General features: G+C 44.4%; 3 protein-coding genes across 5 annotated transcripts in view; 2 read left to right on the top strand and 1 right to left on the bottom strand.

Moving 5' to 3' along the window:
- Nucleotides 1-59: 59 nt before the first annotated feature.
- On the top strand, nucleotides 60-4616 carry LOC118312572 (GRB2-related adapter protein-like). Its single transcript, XM_035637287.2, has 5 exons — nucleotides 60-411; nucleotides 543-640; nucleotides 1152-1271; nucleotides 3870-4152; nucleotides 4256-4616. Exons 1-5 carry the CDS (start codon nucleotides 334-336, stop codon nucleotides 4433-4435), a joined length of 759 nt encoding a protein of 252 aa, XP_035493180.1. The 5' UTR covers nucleotides 60-333; the 3' UTR covers nucleotides 4436-4616.
- A 348-nt stretch (nucleotides 4617-4964) lies between these two features.
- slc5a10 (solute carrier family 5 member 10) overlaps nucleotides 4965-25386 on the bottom strand; it is a 34581-nt gene continuing 14159 nt past the window's right edge. For all 3 annotated transcript variants that reach the window (XM_035636349.2, XM_035636350.2, XM_035636348.2), the window contains 7 exons: nucleotides 22544-22679; nucleotides 11345-11452; nucleotides 11089-11239; nucleotides 10716-10884; nucleotides 7748-7963; nucleotides 6354-6447; nucleotides 4965-6155 (listed from right to left, as the gene is read on the bottom strand). In XM_035636349.2, coding sequence (XP_035492242.1) covers nucleotides 5962-6155; nucleotides 6354-6447; nucleotides 7748-7963; nucleotides 10716-10884; nucleotides 11089-11239; nucleotides 11345-11452; nucleotides 22544-22679 — 1068 coding nt within the window. In that variant the 3' untranslated portion in view covers nucleotides 4965-5961. The remainder of the gene's footprint in view (nucleotides 6156-6353; nucleotides 6448-7747; nucleotides 7964-10715; nucleotides 10885-11088; nucleotides 11240-11344; nucleotides 11453-22543; nucleotides 22680-25386) is intronic.
- Nucleotides 13665-24207, top strand: LOC118312062 (protein FAM83G). The gene is made up of 5 exons (XM_035636347.2): nucleotides 13665-14943; nucleotides 17103-17270; nucleotides 18372-18496; nucleotides 20127-21507; nucleotides 23446-24207. The coding sequence occupies exons 1-5, from the start codon at nucleotides 14437-14439 to the stop codon at nucleotides 23815-23817; spliced, it is 2553 nt and encodes an 850-aa protein (XP_035492240.1). The 5' UTR covers nucleotides 13665-14436; the 3' UTR covers nucleotides 23818-24207.

Here is a 25386-nt window from a genome sequence, read left to right as displayed (position 1 = left end):
TAAAACGTACATACACACACACACACACACACACACACACACACACACACACACACACACATCGTGGATGGAGGGCAGTCGCTTCTTCCACGTGTTCCCACCACACTCTCCAACTCGGGTCACATGGAAGAACAGAGGGACACACGCGCCGAGAGAAAACTCTCCTCATTAACTAATGAGCCGGATGTCAGCCGCCACACACACACACACAGACACACACACTGATTATCTCATCCTGTAATGGTGTCATCATCCTGCTGTGCTGCTCTCTCACAGCTGTACTCTCTCTCTTCATTCATGAAGTGAAACTAGTTCCCCTGCTCTCCGTTCAGCATGGAGGCGGTGGCTCTTTTCTCCTTTGCAGCATCAGAGGCAGACGAGATCAGTTTCCAGAAAGGGGACATCATCAAGGTATGTGTGTGTGTCTGTGTGTGTGTGTGTGTGTGTGTGTGTTGAGGTTTTAAGATTGTTTAAGTAACACAAAAGCTGCATGTTAACACAGTGAAGATGATTGTGTGTGTGTGTGTGTGTGTGTGCCATAGGTGACAGAGATGGAGGATGATTCCTGCTGGTTCACAGCAGAGATCCAGGGGAAGCGCGGCTACGTGCCCGAAAACTACGTTTCCCTCCTTCCTCATAGGTAGGAAAACTAATTTGTCCACATATGTTGTTCTCATTAAAAGTAATGGATCAGTTCAAAATAGAAACCAAGCAATCATTCCATGATTAAAATTATTGATACGGTTATGATACGCCTTCTGACCCCTCACCCCAGGTTATGATCTCAGTGTTCCACCCAGAAATTATATTGTTTAGCATCTTTAATCTATTTTTTAAATACATTTTACTCTAAAAACTGACTTTAGAGCCTTAAATAGGTCACATAATCCATATTTCACAAGAAAAAGAAAAAAAAACACAGTCAGATAAAAGTAAAGATCATTATTGGTTATTATCATTTTTGAGAATAACGGTTATACAAAAACACAATCCTGGTCCTGGTCCCGGTCCGCAGGTCGAGAACCATTGCTGTACCTAACTGCTGCTAGATTTGTAAATCAGAAGGTTCTCGTACTGATGAATATACTTTAAGTCTCAAACGTAGCAGAGATAAAATGGTGTCATTGAAATTCTCGCGCGTGTTCAAGTAGGTGGTTTGCGGGACGAGTGTCGAGACTCGAGGCCGAGCAGCGTCTCCGCTGGCAGGACGCCGGCGTGTTCCTGGTGAGGGAGAGTGAGTCGGCTCCGGGGGAGTTTTCCGTCTCCGTCAGGTCAGTGAACGCACAACACACACACACGCAAACACATGCAAACACACACACACATGCAAACACACACACACATGCAAACACACAACACAGACACATCAGCCAGGATGAGGTGAGAGTCTGACAGAGTCAAACTCACGTGGTCAAACCTCCTGCTGCAGCATGACGTAACATTTCTATCGCCATATTTTGGTTTGTTTGCAAAACGTACGCTTTACCACAGTGTGTCTTTAAAAAACCAAGGACGTGAGCTCAGATCTCAAAACCAAGACACAGTTCATCACCTCGCTGACAGAATAAACTGTACAGCCAGCGGTGTTGTATGCAACATGCGGGCAGCGCCTTGGTTTTTCCATCACACTGACTGAGCACATTGGCAAGTGCCAGCAACCACGTGTCTTTGAGTGTGTGTCAGTATCAGCAGAGGAGAGAGCCAGACTATTTAAATGCGTTCTACAAAAAAACCCTAAAAATATCACAGCCGCGTAGACGCTTAGTGTGTGTGAATGTGTGTGTGTGTGTGTGTGTGTGTGTGTGCGAGGAGGAAGTGTAATTTGGATCACCAGAGTGACGTGGGACACAATTTAATCATTGCGGCTAGATTGAATGTGTTCAATAATAATCAGGGCATTATGTAATTTCAACACACGTCTTGAATTAAACACAGGTACATGCACTGTACACTGGCTGTGTGCACACATTAATCATTGTAAGGCCCAACATCTGTCTGCCTGCGAGGGCTTGTACAGTAAAGAGGTGTACTTTATTTATGTACATATACAGCGCGCGCCCACACACACACACACACACACACACACACACACCAGCAGACATTAGCGCGGCACAACCGCACAGCGTGGCCCTCAAAGTGATCAGCAGAGGGAGATGCTGTTCAAGGAAACTCATAAGAGTTGTTTGGCGGTGAACAGTGACCGTGTACAACAGTTACACTTAACACCACAGTGTATTTTGTGACATACAGCCTGTCCAAACTTCCTCCATCCATCCATCATGATTGCCCACATGCACCTAGCACAGGATGCGCTGGGGGTGCGGTGTCTGCAGGGCAGCAGTCGGTCTATCACAGCGCTTGGCACAAATTGCTGGAGTAATTTTCCATAACAGACAACGGTCACGTTGTTGATAAGCTGCCCCTAGTGTCCCACAGAAGGCCTGTTTATACGGAAGCTATTTTGGACATGCCACAGCAGGAAGTGCACAGCAGATGTGGGAGATACAAAATGAAGGATTGTATACGCGCGACATAAAGGGTAGTTCATAAAACAAATTTCATATACTTAGATTACGGAATTGGGACACAGCAAGTGACAGACATTATACCTACAGGTAATTTGGAGTCTCCAGTCGATCCAATCTAACCACATGAAAAGAGACCGGTTCGAACCGCTGGGCCGCTCAAACATATTCACTACAGCACTACAACATTTTACACTGAAACATTTCAGATAAACAAGTGTTCGTCAGTGTATCACAGGACCGGTGTTCCCCTCCTTGCAGAGCGATTAGGTGATTATCTAAGTGCTGTAGGGAAGGAATGGTGAATAATAAAATAATTACTCCGCTGATTACCTCAAATTAAATATGTTCTGCATGTTGTCGATTTTTAGATTGACATTTCTATTTGAAATAAGTACGCAGACAAAAAATGAACAAAATCTCTAAATCTTTGTATACTAAGGTTTCAACAAAAACATATAGTCTACAAACTATAAAATTGTGGACATGATGTAGTTTTGACAGACATTCGTGGTTCCCAGAGGATGAAACCCATCGACTTTAGCCATCGCCTGATCGTTCGTCTAGCGCCACCATGAGGTTGGCGTTTGAGTTTTTTTGCGTGAAATGTCAGATTATGTGAACTATGGAAATTTGGCTCGGTCATTCGCGTGCTTCTTGGGTTGTTCCTTGACTTTACCACAGCGCCACCGCTGGGTCAAAGTTGTCATTTTTTTCCCAATGCTTTGGTTTCTGAACAACTTACTGAAAAATCGATGACATCCCCACCGCAGCCCGAGCTATATTTTGTGTTTGCTGATAATTAGCAAAAATTTGCAAAATTAATGCATGCTAATTATTATCGACTATATTCGCATGCTTTTAACATCTGCATGATTACTTAGTCATTGTGAGCACTTTGGCATCCGGATGCTGGCATTAAGCTTAATGTACAACCTCAGAGCCAGCCAGCATAGTTGCAGACTCCTCGTTCTCTTTTTCTTTACTTTTGCTTTAGGATAAAAAGAAATGACACAATTAATCGCCTATTGAAATGAATCAATTCATTGTTGCAGCCCCCTTTCATTGTTGTACATATCTTCACTCGCATTAGTTGCTTACGTGGTTACCTTTGTGAGTTGGGAGAGAAAACCTCCTTCGATGACTTTGGACAAACACCCGTACACCTTGCAGGAGGTTTGTGGTTTCCTCTCTCACACCGACAGAGGTATGCAAATCACGCCCGGGTGAATTCCTAAACAAGCGAAACGGGCCGAAGGAATGAAGCAGCAGCGGCGGCAGCGGGGGCTGGAGCGTGAAAGGAAACTTTCCACTTCTCTCCATCCACCCCTTCTAATCCTGCAGCTACGGCGACAGGGTGGAGCACTTCCGAGTCCTGGAGGGCGGCGGTCAGTACTGCATCTGGGACGAGTCCTTCCGCTCCCTCAACCGCTTGGTGGACTTCTACAGAACCCACAGCATCGCCGTGGAGAAGGTCATCTGCCTCCGAGACCCTCCCTCATCATCCCCACACCTGTCGTCCCACCCCGGATGCAACCCCTACCCTAACCCTTACAAAAGCAGCTCTCAGGAGTCCCTCCCCTCACCCCGTCTCTACTCTCACGCGGAGAGAGAAACGACTCCGGCGGTATGGCCAGTCATCAAGTTATTATTAATATAAAAATATATTCTTCACGTTAAATGCAAATGTGTTCGCCTGATGTCACGTGCTCTGCTCTGTCCTCGTCCAGAAACCTCGCCTGGCTCAAGCGCTCTGTGACTACACCCCCCGTCAGACCGCCCACCTCCACTTCCAGCGCGGCGACGTCATCGACCTGCTGGACTGCTCTGGTTCGCTGACCTGGAGGGGGCGCTGTCGAGGCCGAGTAGGCGACTTCCCGCCTCAGTACGTCCAGCTGCTGTACCTCTGACACCACATCGAACTTAAACACCCTCGGAACCACGTCTGCGATCACCTGACACATATCCTGAGGCTGAAGTGACGTCAACTTACTCAGCCAATGATTGAACTATAGAGCTGAAACAATTAGTCCAATAATCGATTAACTGACGGCAAATTTTCCTTCGTGATTAAAGGCCGTGAAACTGTGTTGAGAATTGTTTTTCTTCTCACTGGTGTGAAATGGGCGGGAATTCAGCAATATCAAATAGTACGTCTATGTAATACTTAATCATAAGTTCCGCTACTTAGCTTTTATAAGCGCCGTATCATATTATCTGGGCATACATACTGTAACCTACGTTCGTGGACAAACACACGAAGCCTGATGCATAGATCTTTACATTTAGTAGAGATATCAAAGGACAAAAAGGATTTGATATACATATTTATTTATTTTTAATTTTTATTTAACAATCCAGGATTAACTCAAAAGGAAAAAGACAATTTTCAGTACTGATAAAATATAATTTGTCTGAGATATTTATAATACTATAAAGTAAATGTAAAACTATCTTTTTAATAGAATTTGGACACATCTGAAGTACAAAGTGCAGATTAGACAACATTTAAATTCACTTGGCAAATTGAAAACGCTAATAGACACGAGTCACGATTATTTGGGGACCAGAAACGGTTGAGAAATTCTGATTTATATTAATTAAAAAAGGCTTAATAGCATGAAAGAACACTTGAACAATAACTAAAGGTTCACAAAACATTATGGGACAGACATAAGTTCATCGACATAAACATAATTACCAATAAGCATATCAATTCAAAAGGAAATGGTATTATTAGAGTCACATTTAACCTAAACCACATAGATGTATTCCAACTGTATGATCTTGCTATTCATTTTTTAAAGATTTAAGTACAAGATGTGCGTTGAGCACTAACCGCACATTTATGTTAGCTTGTTACAAGCCACAAGCTTCACAGTCATGTGTGGGTTAAGACAAGTGTGAAAGGTTTTATGAACAAACCAATGTGCTATAGTGGGTAATAGTATATTAAAACATAACATCGGTAAAAACACAGTAGTTAAAGTGATTTGTATCAGACATCACTGAACACTGAGCCTGAGCTGCTCACAATTTTAAGAAAAAACCATTGTGAGACATTTTGGGTTGCATGCAGTGACAATTTTCACTTCCTTGAATGTGTAATAGATTATTGTCAGTCATTATGTGTAATTTGATGCAAATGTGGATCCACATGTAGATAAAATCTCAAAGTTTGCTATGATGAAAATAGTAAATGTAGGGGTTTGTGCAGCCTTGGTTGACGGGATCAGAGTATTTTCTACTTTGAAATATGAATGTTTTGCAGTACCTGGAACTACAACTACAGGCTTCACTTTGTAAAATACAAAATATGAATTATCTTAAGTATTTGGGTAAAATCTGTTTCCCCGCCCACTTGGATCTGGAGAAATCAGTTGCTTTTTTAGCAAAGGCAGACTTTTGGCATGGGTGTTAAATGTGATTCTCTAAATCAGGCAAAGTAAGCATAGAGAAAAATGTTAATGCTGATCAGCAGGAGCGCATTAGCACAGCAGAACCTCGACCAGAACACGCTCTCTCTCAGAGTGGGAACTCTGGGAGCAGGCGCCTCCTCTGAACACCGCACTGTTGAGATGCACAGTCCCACACCCCGACCACATGCCGACCGCAGAGTTGGCTCTGAGCCTGCAACATCACACACACACACACACACACACACACACACACACACACACACACACACACACACACACACACACACACACACACACACACAAGAGGAAGTTACTCATACAGTAACTATAGCAGTGTGTGTGTGTAAATTTCTATGCATCACATGACGGTTGGTTTTATCCGGTGCGGTGTGAACATCCAGACTCTTACCCTGGGAGGTACGGTGGCTGACGGAGGACACTTTCTGAAGAGGAATTTCTCGTGGTGGCTCCTCGGTTATTGTCCACCAGGTCAGGTTATGCACCTGGGCGGGTACAGGGAGGAAATGTCATTTGCCAACAACGAGCCATTATAATTTGGCATAAATACAAATGTGTCAAATATAGAGAGGCTGAATGTGTGCCCCACAGTCTGTAAACAAAGATGAACAACATGACGGCTCCTCAAAAGTGAAGCCAAAACATCTGGATCGCCCCCTGGTGGCTGGATGCAGTATGGGTAATAAACCCCACCTCCGTCAAGATGGCAGCACCCGCATCTGGAATATTTTGGCTTCACTTTTGTACAGTGCAATTGGAGACATGTCGTCCAACTTCATATACAGTCCTTGGTGAATCCTTGTTGACAATATTCTATCTTACAGGCAGAGTTTGTGGGGAGTGTGCTTATTCGCTTTCTTTATGCTACGCTATGCTAACCCACTGCTGGATTTGCTGTCATATTTTAACAGAGAGGCACAAGAGTGCTGTCAATCTTCTGGTTTAACTTTAACTTAAGAAAACAAATATAATATTTCCCAAAATGTTCCATTGATGCTACACTCCACTTATTCATTGTAAGAGTAGAGCGTAGTGGTTTCACAAGTTAATTTTCCGGCTCTATTTGCAAGACAGTCAGACGTACATAGTCAGACGTACATAGCATTGTGTATGAAAATTGGATTAAGCTGTTGAGTTTGTGCAATTCGGTTTTATTTATGAAGTTTATTCTGGGCCATAATGCTGCTCCACCTTCTTCACAACACAGGAAGTAAGCATTGTATTTTCATGCTGCAAAATTTACCAGAAAAAACACCTCGGTGGTGGACATTGTGATTAGTTGTCTGTGTGGACTATGGTTGTCACACATAAGTGTGGTGATCCTAGTTCGTATGTGTGAGGTTATGGAATGATTCATGTACCGTTTACAGGGGGGGTTAAGCAGATCTGCCCCTTTTCTAATTCCATCAGAAACGCTGATGTTTGCATTTTGAGTTCACACACAGGCCGAGTAATGTCGGATATGACAAATGGGTCACCTAAAGTATTGAGACATGACATATGAATCATTTGCTGTGTTGCTCTACTGTGTGCAACAATACTCCTATTATGCTTTAAGACTGTTCTCTGTAGTTGACTGTTGATCTTTTGGATTTAGACAGGCATGGCCTATGACTGCTTTTTAACATGGAAGCCGACCTTCATATAATCTGCTCTCAAATGTTTTCAGCTGCCTGTTTCTTTGTCAGAGTCATCTTTTTTTATTTTAAAAAGATAACATTACAGGTGTATTAACAGAAAGCCTACTGTTACCTTCTGTTATTTACCGTATCTATGTGTACACACCTGTTCTGGGCTGGGCGGCGGCGTGAGCAGGGTTACTATAGTAACCACGATAGCGGTGAGCCCGCAGAGCAGGATGGCGAAGTGGAGGTAGTGGACATCGCGCAGCACTGCAGGCGCAGAATCTACGACGCCACATCTAGGAGGAGGGAAAGCGAACTCCAGCACCATCCTGCACACACCCACCACCAAGCCCACCATCAGGCCCCAGAATGCACCCTGAAAACACACGAACACACAGACGTATGAACACACACACAGTCAACATTACTTCTTTAGTGATATGCTGATCTTTCTTTTTGGCTTCAGTCTAATTCCTGGAGAAGCGCCGGTGTCGCACTCGGGTGTGTTCGTCTCACGACACTCTCACTTTCACACCGTGATAATCTGTCGTCTTTATCGTGTCACATATTTCACACACACGTGCTGTGTCACAAATAACCCGCTGTCTCGTTCCTATTTCCCACCTTCACCGAAGAATGTGATCTGTGCGGTTCGGCTTAACACACGAGAAAACATTTGCCTTGTCACAATGCACAAAGCAACCATCTGCACCTCTACTCGACCGCTGATCATATTTTTTTTCACTTTTCCTCTCTGCTCTTGTTCCTTAAATGCTTTAGTCTGAACCATTACTCTAAAAAAGATTGAACAGATATTCTTGGTTTTATCATTGTCAACTTCTGTGGAATGGTCTGTTAGTATAAATCTTAAAACATATAGGCCATAATAATGGAAAGGCAGATAGAGATGAATACATCATAAAACACGTGCAAAACACGTGCTAGACATAATGTTACTAATTACAGGGTTTAATAATGATTTTATGAGTTACACTTGCTGTTCTGGTTCAAAGAGTACACCGTATTCCCGTGTAAACAAGTCTGCATTGTTCGCCCTCTACAGCGTCGGCATGTGACACATCCTTGGCAGTAACGTGTGCCCTTTGACCTCATGAGTCAACAGCATTTAGAATTCGTAAGGCTCTGCGCTCACACCGTGTTTATCTGAACAAATAAAAAGCTCACGCCTTGTGTGTTACAGTGCTGTTGACCCTCGTCAATAACTCGTTTTATAGGTCTAGGTAAGTGAAATGGTAACATGGATGGCTGTGGCATTCTATAACTCTTCCAGCATCAAAATATATTGATTTAAATGATGCTAAATATAAAAGCCAATTTTTGGGGGGGATGTCTAAGTAACTTACCACAACATTTCAGTGACTGTTGTGTAGTTAGTCATGCTGTTGAAACATGGCTATAGCCACGCTAGGCGATCTGTGAGGCTATATAGTGCTTTGAGCTAATTGCTCATGAATGCTAACATGCTTACAACGATAATGTAACATGCTGATGGTAAGATGGTGAACATTACAGCTGCTTACCTTTAGCATGTTAGCATTGTCATCATCCAAATGTTAGCATTGTCATTATGCTAACATGCCTACAATGATAATGCTAACATGCTGATGGTAAAATAGTAAATATTAAAGTATGTTAGCATTGTCATCATCCAAATGTTAGCATTGCCATCATCCGCACATTAGCATTGTAATTTTGCTTTATGCTTACAATGCCGATGCTAACATTCCATTCTGGTGGTAACCAGGTAGATAATGTTTTATACCATCTTAGTTTAGTTTGTTGACATATAGCGTTAGCATTTGCTAACTAGCAGTAAACGCTGTTTGTAAAGCTAAGGTTGATGGGACTGTTGTTAGGCTTGCATTTCACATAAGGAATCACCAAAGTTATCACTATTAACCATGAGGAGGACGTGTGTGTGCAATAGTTGTTGGGACGTTTCACTAGTTGTTGTGGCTATTGCTAAATTATTCTGCTGCCTCCCGACAAGTCGGTTGTAAACCCATTGTTATAAAAGTCAAAGTGAAATAAAGCAGACACAGTTAGCGTCATTCAGTTGTAATTAAATAATATTTACATTACGGCAAAGCGGAAAAAACACTTTCATTCTGGAAAAACCTGAGAAAATCCTCTTCATTGCAGTAGTCGGGCACAGTGCCAGCACACAGCAGGCACACCCAAGACTTGCTGGAATGAATCTTGACTATCCAGCCGACTGGTCTTTACTTGCTCTGCGCTGATACAAACTCACACTACTGCATTGCTATCTATTGAAAACCAGTGTGTTATCGTTATCTTCCAATAATCACACTTTCTCTCACTTGCACTCTGTTATCAGACAGAAACATTCACTCTCATTTATTACAGTGAAAGTGCAACATGTTCATACTGGTCCCTGCAGAGGAAATTTTATAAAAACAACGACAATAAACTTCATAACACACAAACGTAAAAGTGCACACAAACAGACACACACACACACACACACACACATACACACACACAAACACACACTTGGACTCCACACCTAGCTACGAGGGATGTTTGCACTTAGCTGGATCCCAAGTGAGGCTAATAAAACTGCACACCAGTACAGTGCAGGAGAAAGGACAAACAGTGTGCAGGAGAAAACCTCAAAACTCCAGAATGTTCTGCTGAGACATGTTGAAAAGTGTTGCTGGAATGAAATTTAATTCTGATTGTTCAATAAATAAATACTGGTGCACATGAATGTTTCTGACTGTAGTTAATGCATCAAGATTCCAAAAACCAGAATCGGATAATTGAATATCAGATTCTGCTGATGCATTTTATTAAGTAAAAATGAAACTCATTCACTGTTTGCTGCAGCTTCATAAATGTGAGGATTTGCTGCTATATTCCCTTTTTTCCTCTTATCATTGTAAATTGAAAATATTTGGGTTTGGATTGTTAATGAGACAGAGCAAGGAAAGCTAATGACATGTATAGTGCTCTGGGACCTTTACCGTTTGTTTGTTATTTTATGAATTGATTTATGGAAACGTCAGATTAATAGATAATGAAATAATCAGAAGATTGTAACATGCACATGGACTGTTGGAGGTGTTTTAGTGTGTGCTGCGTACCTGCTCATTGGTCCTCTTCCAGAAGATAGCCAGAGTGAATACTGCGGTGACAGGGGGAGCAAGGTAGCTCGTCACGGACTGGATGTAAACGTATAGTTGGCCACTGTTGGCGGACTGTAGGATGGGGATCCACACCACACTCACCACCACCAAGATCACAGTCACAATCCTGCAACAACATATACACAACATCTCTCACTAATCTCTATACATACAAGCTTCTCTTTGCTTTATTGACCCTGGCGTGAAAAGTTCACCCTCCACTGCACTGAGAGGGGTTTTAAAGTCTTGCTTAAGGACAGTAAAGCACAACAGATGTTCCCTGATCCCCGCAGGGCGGCCCTGTGTGCCCATCCACTCATGAGTAATGTACCTGCCGACCAACAGGAGCTCCTTCTCTGAGGCCCGGGGGCGATGTTTCTTCCAGATGTCCATGGTGAAGAGTGTGGAGCTGCTGTTGAAGATAGAGGTGAGCGACGACATCAGAGCGGCCATCATCACTGCGATCATGAGCCCCCGCAATCCTGTAACACACACACAAGGAGGTACAGACACATGCAGGTGAAAACAAAACCAGTTATCAAAGCTTTGGCACATTTTTAGAAATTAATAATAAGGGGTGTTCTCACCACTTGGCATGAGTTCAATGACCAGTTTGGGAAAGGCGATGTTGGAGCATCCCACCTCGGCTCCGCACACTCGCACACACTCTTCAGGATCCACACATCCCACAGTGTCTGAAACACGACGACAACAACACGTCAAATATCATTTACTCTTCAGGGGAGGTGGACGAAACTGAATATTTTACTCATGCAGAATTCATGTCGTGTCCAATTTCTGCTTGAGCGAACATCCTAATACAAACATACAGTACAGGAGGTTGTTGAGACGGTTCTCAGGGAACAAATTTAACTATTACAGAAAACTACGATACTGTAATGCAGAAATAAAGGACCTTTTATCTTAACATATTGTTCTGTTCCTAGCCAACCGAGCTGGGGATGGCTTCCTTTGGCAGTTTACGAGAACATTAAGTTGTCTTGAAATGAACATAACCCTAACAAAGGAAACACCACGATGTATAATTACACAAAATCCTGTTAACAGGATTAACAAATCCTTATGATCTAACTGTTAATGGTATATACTGTATGTATTGTATTTATATACTCGCCCCTCTTTTATTGTATTTCACTACTGTGCTCGCAAAGTTTTTATTATTTGTAGATTGATTTAGACTGCTTTTTATTGTATATGCAGTATATACAATGATAAGCACTTTGAGCTACTGTGTACGTATGTACTGTATGAAATATACAGGCTATACAATTCATCCTTTGTTCATGTCGTCATGCGACATTCACAAAGAAAAGTTGCCCTCATTTAAAGAATTAGGTATATAACCTGTGTATAGGCTGCACGGTGGTGTAGTGGCTAGCACCTTCGCCTCACAGCAAGAAGGTTCTGGGTTCGAATCCCGGTTCAACCAGGGCCTTTCTGTGCGGAGTTTGCATGTTCTCCCCGTGTATGTGTGGGTTCTCCGGCTTCCTCCCACAGTCCAGAGACATGCAGAATGGGGTTAGGTTCATTGGAGACTCTAAATTGACTGTAGGTGTGAATGTGAGAGTGAATGGTTGTCCGTCTCTGTGTGTGGCCCTGTGATAGGCTGGCGACCTGTCCAGGGTGTACCCCGCCTCTCGCCCAATGTTAGCTGGGATTGGCTCCAGCGACCCCCCGCGACCCTTAAATGGATAAAGCGGTAGACGATGAATGAATGAATGAACCTGTGTATACATATAATACATATATTAACATTAGATCTCACATTCACTCGTTCTGTCTGTTGCTTCTCTCCATAAATAGAAAACCTTTAACCAGATCGCATTTTATTCTAAAACTATATTAAAACTGATCCAGACTTTCAGTAGTTACTTCTCATTTCCCAGCAGTCCTTTTGATGATGAACCAAAAATCACACCACATAGCAACAAAGTTGAGTATGTGCACTGGTTCACCTAAATAGGAAATTGCTCCAATTCACTCTCTGACTCAACATTGTTATATCTTAACAGCACAGTCATGTTAGAAGTATGACTACATGAGCCCGCTAACAGAAGAGTGAATGAACCCCCAGAGGACATAACTAAAGTACGGGAGAGTTATAGGCCATGCATAAGAAAAATATGAGGGGGAAGGTTCTACTTTATTATTAATGAGGGGGAAGATGTTTTTATTTATTTATTTAACATTTCGACAATAAAGTCAGAATGTCGACATTAAAGTCGAACTAGCCCTAAACGGCCGTGTTGTGGTTCCAGTTCAGCTGTCACACATCCACGTTAACTAACGTTAGCAGAGCTACGCTAGCTCCGGTAACTGCGCCTCTCCAAATTCATTGACGGTTGTTTGCAGTTGAACGTCATGGCGTCAGGAGACACGTTGTGACGTCCGTGTGCAGACACCCGTTGTCACCGCATCGTTTCTTCCAGGTCAATAATGATATTGACCCTAACTTTACAACTCGGTTAGCAGCTAGCGTTAGCTTAGCAATCGGGCTAGCAAAAACATCAACATCCGTTGGTTTGGTGCTGTTGAAAAGTGCTTCCGGGTCACAATTTTCCACTTTATTCTCCACATTTTGACTTCATTCTCGAAATGTTTTTAAAAAAATAATAATCTTCCCCCCTCTTTTTTCTTGTTCTTCTCACTGGCCCTAATACTCTTCCGTACTAAAGAGTTCCACGTGGTGCCTGTAAAACTTTATCTCGCTGTATCCGACATGTTTCGTAAGCTGTTTTTTTTTGGGGGGGGGGGACTTGGGGTGAAAACCAAAAGTTTTCCTCTCCCTCTGTCCACGGCTGGAGGGGTGGAGTTTGACCCCCCCCCCCCTTTCCCAACAAACTACCGGACACTCCGCCTGTGTGTCTGCCCCCGGTAACCGCGCTTCCGTTGCCGCATACCAGAGTCGGACACACGCCGGCAGCTCCACCACGCCGACTCACTGTCCACACGACCGCTTGTCCCCGGGAGGAGCGAGAAGACAGACCGCCGCGGGCTCCTCGTGCTCCGGGGAAGTTGAGACTCGCCACGTCGGAGAGGTTTTAACGACTTTTTTTTCCTTCTTTCGGGGAAACTCAAGTTGCCACATATATTTTTTTTCGGGGGGGAGCAGCAGCTGTCACACTCCAGACACGCTCCGACAGAGGGAGAAGGAAAGTGACTCGTCAGCGCAACAGTTGGACTGAATCACGCGGGATTCGTGACTCGTTTCTCCGTCCGAGCGGCGGCGGGTTCCGCGATTGGGGCTGACTCATGCAAACAGCCCGCCTCTGCCTCCACGTCCGCCGGGCCCCGCGGGCAGAGCCAGAGCCGCTGACTGGGACTGACTGAACCGGCAGCAGGCACTCGCCACCCGGCCCCCCTGTCAGGTGAAGGGCGTGGCGCTGGGCGGGGGCCGCTTTGTTCTCGCAACACCTGGGTGGTGGTGGTGGTTGGTGGGGGGGGGGGAGTGTTCCAGAGGAGCCGAGAGCCGCCGAGGTCTGGAGCCCGAGCTGAGGAAGCCTTGTAGCGGGTGAGTTCCTCCGCGTCATGGACCGTTTAAATGACAGCTCGCACTTTCTGGAGCGTTGACCCCCGGGGCCGACGAGCGTGAACCGGGTCAGGAGTGTTAACTGTTTGCTGGCCGGCGGGTAGACCGGACCGGCGGGGACGGGGGGACATGGCGCTGTCGCAGGTCCAGTGTCTGGACGACCACCACGTCAACTGGCGCGTGAGCGAGAGCAAGCCCGAGTTCTTCTACAGCGAGGACCAGCGGCTCGCGCTCGAGGTGCTCGTCACCGAGGGCCGCGACGCCTTCGCGGGCTTCCTGCGCGACACCGGCGTGCGCGAGTTCCTCTCCGAGCCGGAGCTGGAGCGGATCGCGCTCACGGCGGAGGCCTACCGGCCCGGGCACGAGCACCACCCGAAGCCGGAGACGCCCGGAGGAGGAGGCGGCGGCGCGGGGAACATCACGCCGGGCTCCGGGGAAGAAGCCGGGGACGGCAACGTGTCGCTGCAGTACTGGCCGGACCGCTCCGAGGCCTCGGTGGCGGAGCTCGACCTGGGCTGGCCCGAGGCCACCTCGTACCGAGGGGTGACGCGCGTGACCGTGCACACGCAGCCGCCGACCGACGGGCACACGCACATCAAGGAGGTGGTGCGGAAGAGCATCGCGGGCGCGCAAAAGGTGATGGTGATGATGATGATGGTGATGGTGGTGATGATGATGATGGTGGTGATGATGATGGTGATGATGATGATGATGGTGATGATGATGATGATGGTGATGATGGTGATGGTGATGATGATGGTGATGATGGTGATGGTGATGATGATGATGATTTTAATTTGAGGGAATCTCCAGCAATGTTATAGAGTGGGGGAAAAAGACCTAGACACCAATGTTGGAAAGTAGCCAAGTTCACTTCATCAAGTACCGCAATTTATCAAGTATTTGTACTTTCTGTGAGTATATCCATTTTAAACTACATTTCAGAGGAAATTACATTTCATTTAGCTGACTTACAATAAGTGCATTCAACCGTGAGGATATTAACCCAGAAGTGCAAGAATCATACATAAACATTTATCAAACAGACAAAAACAGCTTTAAGTGCTCCATTCTAGATTTAAAATTTTATATATATATATATATATAAAAATATAAATATATATATATATAGTGTTTTACTACTACTACTTTTATCGAACAAATAATAAAAATATTACAACTTAACAAAAAGTTTAAATGTAGTACAATATTTCACAAACAAGGACTAGAGAAAGGTACAAAGAACTGAAAAACAGATTTGTGTTTGTGATACTTAAGTTTTTCTCTCCATTCATCTCTGACAAATCATTTTATAACCCCTCGGATTTGTCTTGTGATCCTTTGGAGGGGGGCCAACCCCCGGGCTGGGAACCACTGACTACACTGGTTAACTATTTATAATGTAGTTAAAACTCCAACAATCTAATACTGTCATGTCACACACACAGAATTACTTCTACTTTTTGACACTTAAAGTACATTTTGCTGAAAATACTTTTACTTGAGAAGGATTTTGACTTCCTCCTCTTTCTCCACCACTCAATCTTGTTGTTGATTATTTATTTTGCATTGTAATATGTTTATATTTGGGTTCTCTATTTTTATTACTCTGTGCGACAATGCACATTTAAATGTGATTATAGTCCAAGACAAAGACACCACACTATATTGGCCCAGAATATGCAAAAAAAAAGTCAACACACACTGCAGTAAAAATCTTAACAACAACTGAAGTAAAGGAAGTGAGGTGATTGCACGGCTATTGAGTGTGCGACATTACGTTGTGGTTCTGGTCTTTTTTCTGTTACAAAGTGCTTTACAAAGATGGAAAAAAAAGCACCAGAGGCAGATAAAAAAACAACCAAGTTGGAGGAAAACGAGCAGTGGAAAAACAGACCAATTAAATAGATAAGATCACATGATTAAATAAAAAGGATTCGTCGGTGTAAATAAGAGTCAGCCATTTGTAAAAGCGTTCACAGAAAGAAAAAGCTTTAATGAAGACTAATTGTGTCCATTTCTTTTGTCCATTTACATCTCATAATTATCCCAAACCCACTTCCCCTTTTTGTCGCGCTGAGTCACACACATGCAGACAAGTCTGATATTGACACGCCATCGGAAAAAAATTTCTCCGACGTCACTGAATATGTGACATGCCAGCACCGCATGCAAATAACCCTTACCCTTAATAGAGCAATTGCTATTATTTATTACTTTTTTTGACGGGACCATTTATCTCTGTGTGCAATTTAGACAATGATAGTAAGTGTAAGTTTTTTTGTTTCTGCACAAACTTCAATCTGTTTCTGCAGTTTAAAACATGACGCGTGTCGTGTGAAGAGTGAATAGACTGCGTTGTTTGCTGCTGTGTTGTTGAACACACACACTGACCAGACACCCGGCACTTTATCACCACTCTGTGGAGGAAAAAAAAAGCTCTTTGTTTCTAGAAGTCTCTCTATGGAGCGTTTAGTTTCAGGACTGCTGGAGTATTTCGCTTCAGCGGATTTGGATTTATTGTTCAAATGCTGTTCTCACAAGTGCCCAGTTTCCTTTGTGGATTTAATGGGTTTGATATTGTTGATAACAGCAGCTCTGATTGATGTGACCCACCCTCACAGAGCAGGAAATGCCTAACACCCTGTGTGTGTGTGTGTGTGTGTGTGTGTGTGTGTGTGTGTGTGTGTGTGTGTGTGTGTGTGTGTGTGTGTGTGTGTGTGTGTGTGTGTGTGTGTGTGTGTGTGTGTGTGTGTGTGTGTGTGTGTGTGTGTGTGTGTGTGCATGTTTGATAGGTGATTGCTGTGGTTATGGACGTGTTTACAGATGCCGATATCTTTCGCGACCTGCTCGATGCTGCGTATAAACGCAGAGTTCCTGTCTACATAATCATTGACATGGCCTCAGTCCCCTGCTTCCTTTCAATGTGTGGCAGAGCTGATATGCACCGGGGACACCTAAAGGTATGTATACACACACACACACACACACACACACACACATACACACACACACACACACACACACACACACACACACACACACACACACACACACCCACCCAGATGATGTTTTGATAAGACTTGTGGGATGAGCCAGTCTGACAGCTACTCTGTTATCCTTAAAAAGTTCCAACACTAATTTCCGGTGATAAATATGTTATGATACAGTGGGAGATATTTGAAAGTAGGGCAGATGGTTGACGCAGGCATGACAGGTTTTTGCTTGCAGAAGGTGCGTGCACCAATACGCTGTTCGCCATTGGCTGAATGTGTATGTCTGTTAAACTGGTCGAGGCAGTAACAGCAAAAAATCACTAATACTAATAAGGAATCAGACTGGAGGCCTGAAAAGACACGAAACAAATTCCCGTCCTTGCTGCAGGCAAATCAAACAAACCGTGTACACTCTCACTTGTTCTGTTTCCCTTTCATTTCTCTCGTTTCCTTTCTCACCGCTACGAACCGGCAGACATCCTCCCTCTCTGTCAACTCCCTCTCTTATCTGCCATCTCCGCTCTCATTCTGAGCATTTACGACTCCCACGGTTAGTGTCTCCTGTGAGATTTTGCACAGCACATTCACTTAGGAGGCAACGCTCGGCCAGCAGCCACACCCTTATCACAGGCCCGAAGACAAACACCGCAAGGGTGTGTCACAACAAGCACGCACACACGCCGACAAAGACCATGCTCTAACCTGTAGAGTCGGTGAACGTGAAGTTATGGTGGTATATAATAATTGGAGAGGCGCTGCGTCTTGAGCAACAACAAAGCTAAATTCTTTTCTGTCTCCTCATTCTCTCGTTGCCCCTTTGTTTCGCTGAAATACCTTCTTGTGTACGTACTAAATCCCCCCGAGCCTTTGTGTGCATTGCATTAACTTGCATGAGTGTGTGTGTGTGTGTGTGTGTGTGTGTGTGTGTGTGTGTGTGTGTGTGTGTGTGTGTGTGTGTGTGTGTGTGTGTGTGTGTGTGTGTGTGTGTGTGTGTGTGTGTGTGTGTGTGTGTGTGTGTGTGTGTGTGTGTGTGTGTGTGTGTGTGTGTCTGTGTCTGTGTCTGTGTAGAATCTGCGTGTGCGCTGCTGCGGAGGTGTGGAGTTCTTCACGCGGTCGGCACAGAAGGTGTGCGGTGCGCTGAGCCAGAAGTTTCTCCTGGTTGATGGAGACAGAGCCATCTCTGGTTCATACAGGTGAGCGGTGTGCCATACAGTTTGAATTTATTTAGATACCCCTCCCGGGGTCCTCACAGTTTACCTGGCATTAACTCTGTGTTTACAGAATGTCGTGCATTTCTATGCATCACTTATTCGAGTATTCAAAGCGGCACTAATCAATTTTAATTGGCAAAAATCAAATGGCTGCCTGTAATTCGATGGGGTTCACTCTAAAGCCGTTTTCAGACATGGACAACGGAATGTGTCATTTTCGCGAAGTTTTTCCGTTCACATATGACGAACGCAGCAGAGGATTGTCCGAGTCAGACGCGTTCACGACAGCAGGAAGATTCCTGGAACCTGCTGTGGGCGTCTGGGTAGAGCGTGCAGGAGGCAGGACATGACCATAATCCCGCTGCGGAAAAGTTTTTTGGTTTACGGACATCGGCGCGCCCACTCGCTCGCTGTGAATCTTCTGGAGATTTTCCTTCTGTATGCTCACATGGGCTCACTCAGACTTTTTCCGGAAATTTTCATGGGGAGCTGGTGGGCAAAGCCCAGGAAAATATCCGGACTTCAGGGCATGTCTGAAAGCAGCTTGAGAGACAAACCCACAGAAAATAATCACCTGACTCTAGAGCTGCAACAGTTAATCGATGAGCAATCGACTACTAAATTAATCGCCAACTATTTTGATAATCGAATTATCTATTTTAAGTCGTTTTTATGGGGGGGGACAAAATTCTATAATTTTTCTATGAATATTTTCTGGTTTCTTTTGTCCTAAATATCTTTGGTGTGTGGACAAAACAAAGCATCATGTTGGGGCTTTAAGAAACACCATCAAAATTTTTCACCATTTTTCGGACCAAACAAACTAATCGATTAATCGAGAAAATAATCGACAGATTAATCGATAATGAAAATAATCGTGACCTGACTCTACAATTCCATTTTGCTCCTCTAAGCACTGTGGTGTCTTTTAGCACATTGTTTTGGTTTCTCTGGCCCGCAGCTTTACAGTTTTGGTTCAATATCACTCTCTCGCTGAGTCTTGCCCAGTTTCTATTAGCAGACAGTTGTTTTAGCTCTTTTCAGCAAAAAGGTCAAATAGTTTTAGTTTTTTTAATATCTAACTGTTAGCTAATAAGATAATATTAGCTTTTCAACCGCTCCTCACTGGACAAAATAATGGATATAATCTGACAGCAGTGCAGGCCAATTGCCCCCCACCCTCAACCAGACCAGAAACACTGACTTTAACGGGCTGACAGTATCGGGTGCATTTGTGCTTTCACCAGTATTGTATCTTTTTTTCTACAAAGAAAATTAGACACACACAGACTTTACTGTCCACTGTCATTGTCATTCATTTAACAATATGTCTGCATGATCTCATAGACCAAATCCCTTGTTCTACCAGGAAGTTAAGGAAAAACAATCTCGTTGTGTGTTCAAAGAGCGTGACGCACTGCATGACTTCTGGGTACACATGTCTGGTGTAATGATTGAACTGTATTTTGGGTTTTAGTCAAAGAGACAAAATAGGAACTGGAGCAAATTTAACTGAACAAAAACGTTGGAAATCGGAGCATATTTTATACCAGAACATTTAATAAGACGATCACTGCTGTGAATTTATGACCTTGTGTCCGTGTCGTTCCAGCTTCACCTGGTCCTCCTCTCGGTTGGACCGCAACCTCATCACCGTGGTCACGGGACAGGCAGCGGAGACGTTTGACCTACAGTTCCGTGACCTTTACCTCGTGTCCAGAGGCGTGTCTCTCAGCAAGGTTCCCATGGTGGACGAACCAATCCGGGACCCAGTCCCCCAGGCTGCTCCTGTTCCCATCTCAGCTGCTGTTGCCCGGAAGCTCATCAATCCCAAATACGCCCTGGTCGCCGCGGGGAACCCCACAAGTCCGGCCCCCTCCGACCAGAACTCCAGCAACAAGAATTCAAACTCTCCGAATCCCACTGGGCTAAAAATTATGAAAGGGCGTACTAAGGAGGTTTTCAAAGAACCACCCTTACACCCAGGATTAGCTCATCTGGAGAAGGTGTACCTGATCCCGTACCTGCCCACCTGGCCAGAGCCAGACCCACCCAGCGACGTGATTGGCTTCATCAACATCAGGGATGAAAAGCGGTCCAATCAGGTTCACCTGCAGAGGTCGGAGAGGTTTGAGGTTAGCCAGGCTATACGCTTCAAGTCACCTCTGTTAGTGCCAGCGCCGACTGAGGAACCTCGGGATGCAAACGCAGAGGGAACGGCCAGAAGTCCTGAAGCCTCTAGTCCCGTGAGTGCAACCAGCAAACAAGTCGAAGAGAAAACAAACGCAACTCCGAAAAAGGACCAAACTGATACAATAGATTCCAGCGTGGTCCCTCCACAGCCGTGCACACAGGCCACAAACAACCCGAATGAACACACTCACAATTCATCGCCCCTCGTCCCTGCTGATTCACAGCCAACACATATTGCAGAACAAACTCCAGAGACACAAACTGCAGCACCTCCCGTTCCCAAACGCCGCACGTTGCACCTGATCATCGACGCCGCCCACGCAGAGCAGCCCGACCAACCGCAGGTGGTGACTCTGATCAAAATGGACCAACTGGAAAGTCTAGAGGCCTTTCCTGGCAAAATGAGAACTCAGGAGGAGGAGCTGACGTCAGCCCGGGGACGCCTGACATCGAAGGTCGACGGCCCGGACTCTGGCAGCAACGACGAGGGCAGCCTAGACAGCACCAAGGTCATCTGTGACCGAGCAGCCAATGAGGATCCTTCAAGCGCTTCCACGCTGTCAGAGGAGGAGTTTTACGACAGCCAGCAGGAGCCGAGTGACCTGCTGAGGAACGGCACGCTGACGGGTTCGGGTCGCGGGAATCGGCCAGGAGATGGGGTCAACATGATGGCCCGCTTCTCCCAGAGCATGCTGGACCTACGGGAGCCCAGCCAATCAGACGACGGCGCCGCCCTCATCCGCCAATCGCAGCAGCTCCGCAGACAAGGTTACCCCTCGCCACACAGGCACATAGGAGAGGTGAGCATCCACTAGAAACCATTTCAATATAACTGTTACTCTAGTTTTGAGACAATAGATTCATTCGTAGAAAATAAAAGGCCAACAATGAAATCATTTTCTGTTTAACAACAATCTAAGTCTTTGGATCTTGGACATTGTGCTTCATTAAACTGAAATGAACTTTTGTTGAGTATTTTCTAGACCTGCAACAGTTAATCGATGAATCAATTAGTAATCAACTCCTAAATTAATCAAGCAACTATTTTAACAATCCATTAATTGGTGGGGTTAGGGTAAGGGGTTAGTTTCTGATACTTTTCTCTGATTTCAGCTTCTTAAATGTGAATTTTTTTCTGGTTTCTTTGTTCCTCTGTGACAGTAAACTGAATATCTTTGGTGTGTGAACAAAACAAAACATCATCTTGGGGTTTGGGAAACACGATCTACGTTTTTAAATATTTTATGGACCAAAAAAAAAAAATAATAATCAATTGATCGAGAAAAAAATGGACAGGTTAATGGATAATGAAAATGATCGTTAGTTGCAGCCCCTAGTATTTTCTCACATTAAACAATTAAACAGGTAGTTAAACTTAAATAAACAATACTCAAAGCCAGATTTAAAAATTTTGACTGTAGAACTGCAGGATTAATCGATTTATCGGTCAACACAATAAGTAATAGTTAAAGTAATTTTTCAATCAAAAAGTAATTCCAACTCTGTTTCAGAGCTTTGTTCATTGACTCTTTATTTTTTTGACCCAACGGTTGGACAGATTAAGTACTTTAAATATTTCACTGCATGTGTTGAGTCCTGAAGTAAAGGATTAATGGATTAACTGGAAGAGTGATCAACAGATTCCTTGTAAATTGTCAGTTGCAGTTTTACCGTGTCGACAACACAGTGAAACTCCCTTTACAGGAAAGTGTCTCCCGCACCAAAAATCACATGAAAAAGGGCATGTCCACAAAGCCAAGCCACGACCTCCTTACAGTTTACACATTTCTAAATGAAAAGTGTGTGATTGTCCACCTTCGTGTGGTCTGCACGCACCTGGATAGAGAGCACGGCTGATCATGCCAGGGAGGATGATGAAGATGAAGGGCAGCATTTTCAGATAGGCAGCCAGGATCGACGCCCCTTTCACGTGGCTGATGTTCTTGGCGGACAGGGACCGCTGTACGATAACCTTCAGAAGTAGTAATGAGGTTGTTATTACAGCACTTTTTCCCAGAACTTTAAAACCAAAGACATTTACAGAATAACAAATAGGATTAAAGAAGGAACAAAGTGCAGTTTAACAGATTCACTCAAAAGAGCAAATGAAGAAAAAGCACACAATCAAAACAATATATGTAAATGTTGTTCTAAGGTCAGGAGCCAGCCCCATATGGACCTTTAAAATCATTCATATATTAAAATCTTCACACACAGAATGCCACTGTTAAGGTGTTATAGTTGGTGGTATATACAAACTTCTAACTTCGATCCTGTGAGTCTTATGAGAAGTCTGGTTGCAGCTTTCTGAACTAGCGGAAACTACTGTCTCAGGACAGGAATATAGCAAGTTACAGTCGTCTAATCGACTGAACATAGAAAAGAGTAAAGGACCTTGACTTGATCCCTGAGGTACTCCATGACGTTTCATCCTGTTTTGATAGCATAGAAAAAACAAATTAAAACCCAACTTACCGGAATAAAGAACTGGAGACTTTATATCAGTGTGAGAAAACTAGGTATAAGGACAGAAACTATCTCTGGAAAAAATATATTTAGCTTTCATAAATTGCTCATTGACCCATAGGTCAGGTATCTGACTTATACTAGAGTCAGCCACAAGGGGGCTATCCAAATGTTTTGGCTTTACTTTTGAGAGGTGTCATGTGATTCGTTTTGATCTAACCGTCTATGATAGACGTCATGTGTAACTCCTCTTTTTTCCCCCCTCCATTTAGTTGTTCCGGACGGCAAGATCTCCGGGTAGAGATGGGAGACTGCGGGGAGCGAAAGTAGTCATCGCCAAACCGGGAAGTTACCACCGGCCCACCCGAGCGGCCGGCCCGGTGATAGGAGGATACCGTTACTGGCACGGTCAAACGCTGCAGCCCAATACGGCCCAGGCGCCCGCGGGGACGCGGTCCGGCCGGTCGCCGCGGCGCCACAGCCCGGACTACAGGAATACGGACCACACCCAGCCACAGCCGCCAGCCAACCAATCGGGTTTAATGGGGGTGTCCCTCTCAAAACTGACCAATTTCAGACACTTGAGGGCACGAGGAGGAGCGTCGCAGAAGAAAGCGTCTCAGAATAACAAGGCTGCTAGGTAGAACTGTGGACAATTACAGGTACATGAGGATCTTTGTGTAAATAGACACAGGTGACTCTTCAATGAGGCCAATGAGGCCTATCTCAGGCACGCGTGTCATTTCCTTTTTAAATCCCCGAGGCTCAACATTTTTAACTCAACACTATTTAATTTGGATTTTGCTTTTTGACCGTCAGTCAAGTTTTATCAATTTGCTTTGATTCTGGGTTTTAAGAGGTTTTTGTCTGTAAATGAATCACGTCTTCCAACTGTCTTCTTCCTGGTTAAAGGTGACATATTATGCAAATATCCCTTATTCAGTTTTTGTGAGTGTATCTGTGGAGCCTGCCGGCCCACAAATTGTAAAAAAAACAAAACACCCTGTCGTTTTTTGTGAGATGGCTAAACCCTACAGCCTGGCTCTGAACAACTGGTTCAGATTTCTGTCCCACTGTGATGTCTCAGTTAGACTCTTTTGGGGGTAACCCCGCCTGCAATCTGAGAATCTCCACTTTTCTGGTGAAGGGGCGTGACATTTCCTGCACATTTCGAAAAAGGTTGACCATTCACAACAGACTGGGGCCGGCCGGCCAATCAGAGCAGACTGGGGTCTATCTGGAGGGCGGGGCTAAAAGAAATCCAGACAATCAGACAGAGGGTGATAGGAGGAGCTGCAGGAATGGGCAGTATGAGAAAACTGATGCCTTTTCTGAACATCAGAGCATGTAAACCTTTTCAAGTAGTCACCCAAATCCAAAGTATGAACCTGAATATGAGCATAATATGTCACCTTTAAAGGTTTCTGACTGGACACATTTCAGTAGTGTCCGTCTGATAATGTGTTTCAGAAGAAGATACTTGGTATCTGGGAGGAAGTCAACTTTGATTACAACATATCGGCTGATATATTTATGTTTACAAACACAATGGATCCCTCCAATTTAGTTGTAAAGGAGATAAGATTTGTAACGGCGGCAGCGTATCGTAGAAGATGGCAGGCACCACACTGGATTTGGCCGGCTTCTTCTCTTCCAAATCAGGCACATTCTTTGAACAAACCCTTCTAATTCACCTCAGCTGCTTTCCTTTTCCTTTTTCAGAATGTCACGCGGTGAATGGTTTTTTTTCCGTATTCAACATAACTGTAGCGAGAACAACTGTTTGTGTTTGCCGGCTAATATACGACGTGTCAGTGTTTGATACCTCTGTGGTTACTAATGGTGAGAGGGTAAAGTCTACCGTGTTTGGTAGACTTTGTTTTTTGGATTGTGTGGCACGATGTGTCATCGATCGCCTGTGCAGATGTAGAGAGCAGGTGTATGCAATGTTAAAACACTGATGTGGGACTTGAAAGTAAATGTTGTAAATAAAGAGACAGATTGTTGCTCTGTCGTTGACTCAACCAGTTCAGGTAAAACAAGAGTTACTGAGGGAATCCTGCAGGAAAAGTGAAAGTCTACATCTCAAACGAATGTCATCAGCTGATCTTGGAGCTCTGTGTGTGTGTGTGTGTGTGTGTGTGTGTGTGTGTGTGTGTGTGTGTGTGTGTGTGTGTGTGTGTGTGTGTGTGTGTGTGTGTGTGTGTGTGTGT

This window comes from Scophthalmus maximus, chromosome 8 (genome assembly GCF_022379125.1).
Source record: "Scophthalmus maximus strain ysfricsl-2021 chromosome 8, ASM2237912v1, whole genome shotgun sequence".
NCBI classification, from domain to species: Eukaryota; Metazoa; Chordata; class Actinopteri; order Pleuronectiformes; family Scophthalmidae; genus Scophthalmus; species Scophthalmus maximus.
The sequence above is the reverse complement of the archived record's forward strand: the minus strand, read 5'-3'. Positions and strand labels throughout refer to the sequence as shown.